Below are 11,139 nucleotides of genomic sequence, written 5' to 3'. Positions count from 1 at the left end.
TATTTCTCCAACACTCTTGCTTTTGTGTCTCATATAAGAGTATTACTCAATAAATACTCCAAAAAACCCATCTGTACATAGTTAATGTGGAATTGTTCTGCTGTGTTTATGTGTGTGTGTGAATATCGACGACCAAGTGGAGTCTGGCTCTTCAAACAACCCAAAGGAACCTGAAACCACCTGCTCAACAACTGTGCAAGTGCCACTACAGGGTAATTCACTCTGTTCTGCACAAGCATCAGGTCAACTCCCTTCCACACAACCAAATGTAAGCAACACCTCCTGGATCAGCAATTTTTCAGTTCCCTGGGAGAAGATGCCAACAAGACTTTCACAGGCCTTGGCATCTGGTGGAATGGCTCACCCAGAAGACAGGAGAATAATGATTAGGACTGTTGTAGAAGGAATGCGAGTACACTGCCCCAACCCTAACAGAGCTGCTTGTGGGGAGGTAGCTAGAGCTATTGTATCTAAGTATCCCGCTACCTTTGCAGATAAGACTGCAGAAGGTGAGCAATTAGGCTGTGGTTATTATTCCCTACTCAAACAGCTTAAAACAAGAGTTGAACATGTAAATAGAGACAATGTCAGCAGCAGAATCCGGCAGCCAAGGAAAAGGTCTACCAGGGAAAACAATGAGGGTGATGTTGCCATCAAAAGGGGGAGATCTGAACTTGATAGCTATGGTTGCATCAACTGGCAACCCAGAACCCTACCAGAAGGAGAAACGACTGAAACTTTGGAGACAAAAAGACAGACTATGTCAACTGTCTTCAGATCAGCAGGTCCTCAAGCAATTGAAACAACAGATGTAAATACTTATATGTCTTTGACTTATATTTACCAGAGGCACATGCTTAATTCTTGGCCTGCCCCCACCTTATGTGAGGTTCAAGAGCATTGGCCATTTCTTTTTACTAAAAGAGGCCTCTGCACTCACTTCCACACACTCACAGATATTGAGGTAGAGACACGTCTCAGTGAAGCCCTTCTTACGAAAGGAAGGAGAATTTTGAACTTCTTTCAAAGCCAGAGACTTCAGTGGAACAAGGAGATTGAACATCTGCTACGTGAGTGCGACAGTGCAAAGCTGAACCACAACCAGATCGCCACAGCAGCCATCCTTCTTCTGATGAAGTACTTCCAAGAAAAAGAGGACTCAATCTTCATCTTGGCTGACGTAATTATATTTAAAATTTTACACATGCACTCTCAATACTGTCAACATAAACAAAGGAAAAATATTTCAATGATTTTGGGTATCATCATTCAAATCAGTTCCTTTTGTGTTTTAAAGGCTTTTTCCACCAAGATGTCTGTTGAGAGAGAGATGACCTTACCCATCACACCAAGGGTAATAGCGCTTGGTAAGTAAATAGTTTCAATCCTCTTGTAATATTTTTGTAAAAAAAATCTATGTAATTATTGTGGTATTTGTACCCACAACAACTTACTTAACAGGGGTTTGTCTGTTTTATATTGTATAAAAATAGAATACACACAGTTTGCTGCTGTTTCTCTTATTATTTATTATACACAATGACCAACAGGAAAAAACACCCTAACATTTCAGCACAGGCCAAAATGCCAAAACATTAGGCAGTTTTTTCCTGTAATTGATCATAATTTTCATTACATAATAAATAATAAGAGAAATAGCAGCAAACCGTGTGGATTCTATTTTTGTACAGTGTGAGGCCTGCTATCCAGCATTCTTGTGGAAACCTTATTTGTAAGGGTGAGCACATTGTCTTATTGGACTCTTGTCTGTTTTTAGGGAATAATTTCATGTCTGCAAGCCACTGGATGATCAGTTTGGAGGGCAAGGTATTTTATGAGCCTGAGCAGATGCATGACTTTGCCAGCACCCTTGCTGTCTTCTTTGCGTCATACTACGTTTTCAACCTTGAGTATCAGGAGTCAGCGTCCATCACACTGGAGATGATACAGAGGTAAATACTTTACACCATTAAAGCTTACACCATTTAAGAATGAAATATATGTGATAGCTTGACTACAGTTGCAGAAACATATAGGTGATTGCTGTAATGTATGTTTTAATTTTGAAATTAAAGCAGCCTTTTTTCCGTTAAAAGGTTCTTTGTGAGGATCAATCCAGACATGGGAACAAAATGCCCTGCAAAACTTGGTACAAGCCGCAAGACAGGTCGTGTCGTAAAGAGGAAGGTTACAAGCATCAGCCCTCGGATCACCACCTTCCTCCAGCGGCTCTCTGAGTTTGAATGGAGGACTTCCAACTAGGTAAGAATACAGAGATGATAATATCTTTTACATAGCTGATAATTATATACATACTGTACACACATCCATACAACAGTATGAATGATCTCAGACAGATGTGAACAAGTGAATAACCTGAGCAAACATGAATATTGATGATGTGTCTTTGACAGGTGGTGATAAAGACTACGCTGAACCCGACCATCCTGGTAACGGAAATCTAAATCCCATGTCACATTCTATTTCCTGGGACCCACTGATAATTATTACATTTTGTAAATGATTTTTGTTTTACAATTGTAATAGTTTATTTAATGTTCATGCTGGTGGGTTTGTCCTGTTTTTAGTGGAATGAAAAACTGTTTTCCTTAAAAAAAATCAGACACAGAAAGGTGAAGGACTGTGTAGTTTTCATGTACGCTTCTATTTATTTTGGTTATTGACATTGTTTTTATTCAGTTGAAAAATGTTTTTCTTGTTAAAAAAAATTATCAACAATAAATGTTGGTTTAATTCGCTATTCTGAGACTACTTTATTGAATTATATTGTTTTTTGTAAATGTTCTTATATTGAATATGAATGTTAATATTATTTTATATGCTGTAAAACACAATTACAGTCTAAACAAATTATACTGTACACAATTACAGTGTTATACCATAAACCACATTTGCAGTACAGTGATACTATAAAACTTCATCACGGTAAGTCTTTCTAACTGTAAACCACGTTTACAGTAAAGCTGCATTACCACAAACAACATTTACAGTAAAGCTGTTATACTGTAATATATGTTTACAGTAAAGTGGTTGAACTGTAAAACATCACAACAGTAAAGATACTGTAGATCAGTAATTACAGTAACTTACTGGCAATAGTGTTGCCAGTAAGTTAATGTAAAAATACAATAAAATGTCTAACAGTGCAGGCTACCTGAGTACACCAGAAGAAGAGTACACCACAGTGTACTCTTCTTCTGCTAAATTTAAAATGGACATATCTTCTTTAAATTTAACAAGTCTGACTTTTGAGCTTTTTTCCTCTAATAAAGGAGGTCAGAGGAATTTCCTTATAGTGCTGCTTTCAGCGGGATAACGCACGCAAAGATCAAAGTTCTCTGTACTCAAATTGACTTTATAAACACCAGAACTCAACAAAAGAACACACTGAAATTAAATATATGTCATCACAAAATTCAAATAAACAGATATAAATAATAAAATGCAATATAAATAAGTGTATATCAGATCAGATCCTGTATTACAATAGCTGCTATACACGGATTTTATAGTGCACTACATACAGTTGACGTAAATACATAAAATAGTTAAAACAGTTAGGATAGCACTAATAATGGCCTACTAACTGTTGAGCAGCTAAATGAGTGAATTAGTTAAACGCACCCTTCATTTAGCTGTTGGCAGAATGTGACGGTTTTACATGCAGCTGAGTGGCATCTTTTGGAGATGATCAAGCTAGCAGATCAAAAACCGACTGATGTGACTTTTTTGTGTGTGATAGATCTTTCCACCTACAGACCTTTGTGCAACAATGTTAGTGTCTGATTATTTGACACACATACTGTATACACCGGGTGTGGCAGAGAAAGGTGCACGCAAGGACAAGCCTGCGTGGCAACTTGATGTCAGCTTGAGTCAGTCACACTGCCAGGCATTGGCAAACAGAGGTTACATATTATCACCAAGACAGAAGTGAATCCACTATTCCCCAACTTCAATTATACCACAGGATGCTTGAGCTCAGGTGGGGGTTGAGATCATTACGACTTCACGGCACAAAATGATCCTCATATCTGTAGGGGATTACAAGGGCTGCTGATCAGCAGCGAGAAACTGATTATTACCAGGCAGATGGTGAGATGTCTGATTGTTAAACTCCAGATTCTGACTCAAGACACACAAAAAAATCCCCTTCACGTGTCAAAAGCCACGACAGCCAACGACAATGTAAGTTTGGGAAATAATAATATGAAATTCTGCATTTCTCAAATCTGAGGACACAAGGTGTTCGCTCGCTCTGCGGTAGAGTATCACTTCCTGTTCCTGCTCAAACACAGTGGTGTTTCTGAGTAGCTTATTTGCTTAGCAATTTAATTAACAACTTTTAAATACATTCTTCTTTCATAGTATAATCTTCACGTGCTTCATCCGAAGCACACTTTCTGTGTACTCACTACCTAATTTATAGCCAAAGTATTCACTCACTGTCTCTGTACTGTTTCTCTAGCTTAGCTTAGCTCATAGCCGACTCGTTAGCACCATGGCTACTTCACCTGTCCCTCCTGCACTTTCTTGCTCATTGTGTCAGATGTTTAGTTACTCCTCGGCCTCCTTTAGCAGTAATGATATCTGTAACAAATGTAGCATATTTGCAGCTCTGGAGGCCAGGATTACTGAATTGGAGACTCGGCTTCGCACCCTTCATTCACCCGTAGCTAGCCAGGCCCCTGTAGCTGGTGCAGCCGAAGATAGCGTAGGCCCCGCTAGCTGTTCCCCGGCAGACCCCAAGCAGCTGGGGAAAGAGGGCGGCTGGGTCACGGTGAGGAGGAAGCATAGTCCTAAACAGAAGCCCCAGGTACACCACCAACCCGTTCATGTGTCTAACCGTTTTTCCCCACTCGGTGACACACCCGCCGGGGGTCAAACTCTGGTAATTGGTGATTCTGTTCTCAGACATGTGAAGCTAGAGACACCGGCAACCATAGTCAATTGTCTTCCAGGGGCCAGAGCAGGCGACATTGAAGGAAATTTAAAACTGCTGGCTAAGGGTAAACGTAAATTCAGTAAAATCATAATTCACGTCGGCAGTAATGACACCCGGTTACGCCAATCGGAGGTCACTAAAATCAATATTGAATCGATGTGCAACTTTGCTAAAACAATGTCGGACTCTGTAGTTTTCTCTGGTCCCCTCCCCAATCAGACCAGGAGTGACATGTTTAGCCGAATGTGTTCTCCTTAAATTGCTGGCTGTCTGAGTGGTGTCCCAGAAACGATGTGGGCTTCATAGATAATTGGCAAACCTTCTGGAGGAAACCTGGTCTTGTTAGGAGAGACGGCATCCATCCCACTTTGGATGGAGCAGCTCTCATTTCTAGAAATATGGACAAATTTATTAAACCCCCCAAAATATGACTATCCAGAGTTGGGACCAGGAAGCAGAGTTGCAGTCTTACACGCCTCTCTGCAGCTTCTCTCCTCCTGCTACCCCCCCAAAAACCCATCTCCATAGAGACTGTGTCAGCTTCCAAAAAGACAAAAAACAAACTAAAAACCAGCAACAAACAACTTAAACATAAACAATCAAAAAGAAAGAACAATACAGTATCCACATCTGAACCAAAGAGTAAAACAGTGAAATGTGGATTATTAAATATTAGGTCTCTCTCCTCCAAGTCTCTGTTAGTACATGACTTAATAATTGATCAACAAATTGATTTACTCTGCCTTACAGAAACCTGGTTGCAGCAGGATGATTATGTTAGTTTAAATGAATCAACACCCCCGAGTCATTCTAACTACCAGAAACCTCGAAGCACAGGCCGAGGGGGCGGTGTGGCAGCAATTTTTCACACCAGCCTATTAATTAATGAAAGACCAAGACAGACTTTTAATTCATTTGAAAGCCTGATGCTTAACATTGTCCACCCCAGCTGTGAAACTCAGAAACCAGTCTTACTTGTTATCATCTATCGTCCACCTGGGCCTTACACAGAGTTTCTGTCTGATTTCTCAGACTTTATATCTAATTTAGTTCTGAGCTCAAATAAAATAATTATTGTGGGTGATTTTAACATCCATGTAGATGCTAAAAATGACAGCCTCAACATGGCATTTAGTCTGTTATTAGACTCAATTGGCTTCTCTCAAAATGTAAAAGAACCCACCCACCACTTTAATCACACTCTAGATCTTGTTTTAACATATGGCATAGAAACTGAACATTTAACAGTGTTTCCTGAAAACCCTCTCCTGTCTGATCATTTCCTGATAACATTTACATTTACAATAATTGATTACACAGCGGTGGAGAGTAGATTTTATCACAGTAGATGTCTTTCTGAAAGCGCTGTAACTAAGTTTAAGAATATAATCCACCCACTGTTATCATCTTCAATGCCCTGTACCAACACAGAGCAGAGCAGCTATCTGAACGCTACCCCAACAGAGGTTGATTATCTTGTTAATAATTTCACCTCCTCACTACGTACGACTCTGGATACTGTAGCTCCAGTGAAAACTAAGGTCTCTAATCAGAAGTACCTGACTCCGTGGTATAATTCTCAAACACGTACCCTAAAGCAGATGACTCGTAATCTGGAGAGGAAATGGCGTGTCACAAATTTAGAGGATCATCATTTAGCCTGGAGAAATAGTTTGCTGCTTTATAAGAAAGCCCTCCGCAAAGCCAGAACATCTTACTATTCATCACTGATTGAAGAAAATAAGAACAACCCCAGGTTTCTCTTCAGCACTGTAGCCAGGCTGACAAAGAGTCAGAGCTCTGTTGAGCCAACCATCCCTTTAACGTTAACTAGTAATGACTTCATGAACTTCTTCACAAATAAAATTTTTATCATTAGAGAAAAAATTACCAGTAATCATCCCACAGATGTAATATTATCTACAGCTACTCTTAGTACCATTGATGTTAAGTTAGACTCTTTTTCTCCAATTGATCTTTCTGAGTCAACTTCAATAATTACTTCCTCCAAACCATCAACGTGTCTTTTAGACCCCATTCCTACAAAACTGCTCAAAGAAGTCCTGCCATTGATTAATTCTTCGATCTTAAATATGATCAACCTATCTCTAATGGTCGGCTATGTACCACAGGCCTTCAAGCTGGCTGTGGTTAAACCTTTACTCAAAAAGCCATCTCTAGACCCAGCAGTCTTAGCTAATTATAGGCCAATCTCCAACCTTCCTTTCATATCAAAAATCCTTGAAAGAGTAGTTGTCAAACAGCTAACAGATCATCTGCAGAGGAATGGTTTATTTGAAGAGTTTCAGTCAGGTTTCAGAGCTCATCACAGCACAGAAACAGCTTTAGTGAAGGTTACAAATGATCTTCTTATGGCCTCTGACAGTGGACTCATCTCTGTGCTTGTCCTGCTAGACCTCAGTGCAGCGTTCGATACTGTCGACCATAATATCCTATTAGAGCGATTAGAACATGCTGTAGGTATTACAGGTACTGCACTGCAGTGGTTTGTATCATATCTATCTAATAGACTCCAATTTGTGCATGTAAATGGAGAGTCCTCTTCACACACTGAGGTTAATTATGGAGTTCCACAGGGTTCAGTGCTAGGACCAATTCTGTTTACATTATACATGCTTCCCTTAGGCAGCATCATTAGAAGACATAGCATACATTTTCACTGCTATGCAGATGACACCCAGCTCTATCTGTCCATGAAGCCAGATAACACACACCAATTAGTTAAACTGCAGGAATGTCTTAAAGACATAAAGACCTGGATGGCCGCTAACTTTCTGCTTCTTAATTCAGATAAAACTGAGGTTATTGTACTCGGCCCTGAAAATCTTAGAAATATGGTATCTAACCAGATTCATACTCTGGATGGCATTACCTTGGCCTCCAGTAACGCTGTGAGGAACCTTGGAGTCATTTTTGACCAGGACATGTCCTTCAACGCACATATTAAACAAATATGTAAGACTGCTTTCTTCCATTTGCGCAACATCTCTAAAATTAGAAATATCCTGTCTCAGAGTGACGCTGAAAAACTAGTTCATGCATTTATTACTTCCAGGCTGGACTACTGTAATTCATTATTATTAGGATGTCCAAAAAACTCACTGAAAAGCCTTCAGCTAATCCAAAATGCTGCAGCAAGAGTACTGACAGGGACTAGAAGGAGAGAGCATATTTCTCCTGTTTTGGCTTCCCTTCATTGGCTTCCTGTTAAATCCAGAATTGAATTCAAAATCCTGCTCCTCACATACAAGGTCTTAAATAATCAGGCCCCATCTTATCTTAATGACCTTGTAGTACCATATCACCCTATTAGAGCACTTCGCTCTCGCTCTGCAGGCCTACTTGTTGTTCCTAGAGTATTTAAAAGTAGAATGGGAGGCAGAGCCTTCAGTTTTCAGGCCCCTCTTCTGTGGAACCAGCTTCCAGTTTGGATTCGGGAGACAGAAACTATCTCTACTTTCAAGATTAGGCTTAAAACTTTCCTTTTTGCTAAAGCATATAGTTAGGGCTGGACCAGGTGACCCTGAATCCTCCCTTAGTTATGCTGCAATAGACGTAGGCTGCCGGGGGATTCCCAAGATGCATTGAGTTTTTCCTTTCCAGTCACCTTTCTCACTCACTATGTATTAATAGACCTCTCTGCATTGAATGATATCTGTTATTAACCTCTGTCTCTCTTCCACAGCATGTCTTTTATCCTGTCTTCCTTCTCTCACCCCAACCGGTCGCAGCAGATGGCCGCCCCTCCCTGAGCCTGGTTCTGCCGGAGGTTTCTTCCTGTTAAAAGGGAGTTTTTCCTTCCCACTGTCGCCAAAGTGCTTGCTCATAGGGGGTCATATGATTGTTGGGTTTTTCTCTGTATCTATGAAGCGCCTTGAGGCGACTTTTGTTGTGATTTGGCGCTATATAAATAAAATTGAATTGAATTGAATTGAAGGAGAAAAAATGTGTTACTCAGTGTGTAATAATTTCAGTTCCATTTCCAGACACCAGTGCTTCTCAGACTCATCATAAACACAGGAGCTCTTCAAAGAAAGTGCTACACCAAGCTGCCGAACTTACCAACTTTATAAACAGATGCTTATTAGATTTTTGTTCAATCAAAACAAAAACAGGTTGCAGGGTTTTTAAACAAGATTAGGAACAATGAAGGTCTCCTGTTGGTTCTCCTGCTTATGACATTGTGACATTGTTTTCATTAAATAGATTAGAGTCATACTGCACATTTGTTAAAAATTGCTCTTATTCAGATTCATTGTGCTTAGCAGTCTAAATGCTAAATAGACGTGTGTGTGTGTCTATTTAGCAGTCTAAATGCTAAATAGACCCCGGGGGGGTGGGGACTCTTAGAACTGAAGAAACTTCTCAGATGAGAGAAGAAACGTCTTCAAGAAACTTAAAGAAGTCCAAGCTGCCTATAACTAACCTCTGATTCATTCAGGCATAAAAAAGGTAAATAACTCATGGCGTTGTCAACACTATACCCTCTATACCCACCCTCTATAAACAGAGTGGGCTAATCTATATCTGGAAGTGACTGCATGGCTCCAGTAGTACACTTTTTGAAATGGTGCACCTGCTATTTATTGATCTCATCATCTAAAAGCCACTCTGACCTTTCTTTCATCTGGTGAAGGTCACAAACTCTTTGACATTAGTGTGGAGGCCGTGTATTGGACACACTGGAGCTAAACAGTGAGGTCACTGAGGGTAATACTGGTAACTGAGCTACCGGTACTACCCTTTTTAATTTATCTGAATGGTTTTAGTATTTTATGAAAATATTAAAGCTAGAACAGAATTCAGTAATGTGTGTCATACAGTGGATTTAGATGACGCTGGGAGCTTTTCAGGCAGATTGTTCCACTAACTCGACTGAGTCCATGAGCAAAAAAAGCTTCATTAAATTTGTTCATTAGCCACTCACTGTGCTCTTGTCACCAGTAAATAATTAGAGTGGAGCTCAGATGCATCCAAAGTAATTTGAACATAGTTAGACAGTCTTCTAGTGTGTCTGTAATGAAGTCTTTAATAAACTGTTAAACGCCATAGGCCCATATTTCACTTATATGTTCAGATATTTACATTTCAATCACGCAGCAGCAGATTTATAAAATAAATGCTAAACTATACTGTTTGCTCATGATAATTTTTCTGTCCTGTGTAGAAATGGAACCAGACAAAGTTCCCAAACGCAAATACCCTCCTTCAATGAAAGTAGTTCTAGTTTCACCCACAGATTTTGGGATCCACATTTTGAATAATTTTGAAGTTAACAGCTAATGCTAGCAAGCTTGACTAGCAAGATACAATTATATACTGACTGGATGCAACACGCATATATTGATTGATTGATTGATTGATAATACTTTATTCATCCCGAGGGAAACTGGGTTAAGGCTGCCAGCCTTGCCAGCGCCATCTTCCCCTTCCAACCATACATACAGGTGTTTTGAAGGCATTTGGAGGGGGGTGGGGGTGGGGGGGTGAGTGTAGGTCTGTGTCAGTGTACATGCGTATGTGTGCGTGTGTGTGTGTGTGTGTGTTCTGTGTTCAACCGAGAGAAAGTGTCCCTTCACCCGGTTAAGCAGCTGTCAGGGTTAATCTTGTTAAAATGACGTTACTGGACGTCGCTAATGCGATAACGAGCTAACCGCACTAACGCCGTGCAGCCCCATGTACGGGGCAATCTGCGATAACTCGCTAACGGAAATTTCCTGCGTTAATGCAGTTATGGCGTTAACTTCATTTTAACGAGATTAACGCTGACAGCACTAATTATTTGTCATATAATTCCAATAAAAATTCTCCAAAATCACAAACACAGTGCTGGGGTGTAGTTCAGCGACCCAAATAAATGGAAGTGAGGCCTAGCAGACACCTTTTGGGGACAGCTCAGTATGTCAGTGCTCATTGATTTCATGTCACTGATGTTTAGGGATGGGTATTGATAAGATTTTCACGATTCCGATTCCATTTTCGATTCTGTTTAACGATTCAATTCTTTATCGATTCTTTTTTTTTTAAAAAAAAGAAGAACACTAAGATCGATTAGCTTAGAACTTTGTTTTATATCTTCTCTTTGAACAAGATAGAAATTTAGGAGTAACATGGCCTTACAAACCCAACAGTGAGATCTTAAGAGATCCACA

At 39.9% G+C, this 11,139-nt stretch overlaps 1 protein-coding gene across 1 annotated transcript; it reads left to right on the top strand.

Annotated features, from left to right (window-relative positions):
* Positions 1 to 200: 200 nt before the first annotated feature.
* LOC146372326 (uncharacterized) lies at positions 201 to 2,502 on the top strand. The gene is made up of 5 exons (XM_084953698.1): positions 201 to 1,180; positions 1,298 to 1,367; positions 1,778 to 1,952; positions 2,097 to 2,262; positions 2,415 to 2,502. Exons 1-4 carry the CDS (start codon positions 317 to 319, stop codon positions 2,260 to 2,262), a joined length of 1,275 nt encoding a protein of 424 aa, XP_084809824.1. The 5' UTR covers positions 201 to 316; the 3' UTR covers positions 2,415 to 2,502.
* The last annotated feature ends 8,637 nt before the right edge of the window (positions 2,503 to 11,139 follow it).

The sequence above is a fragment of the Perissodus microlepis genome, chromosome 15 (genome assembly GCF_051167445.1).
Source record: "Perissodus microlepis isolate ML-2025 ecotype Zambia chromosome 15, ASM5116744v1, whole genome shotgun sequence".
Lineage (NCBI taxonomy): Eukaryota > Metazoa > Chordata > Actinopteri > Cichliformes > Cichlidae > Perissodus > Perissodus microlepis.
The sequence above is the reverse complement of the archived record's forward strand: the minus strand, read 5'-3'. Positions and strand labels throughout refer to the sequence as shown.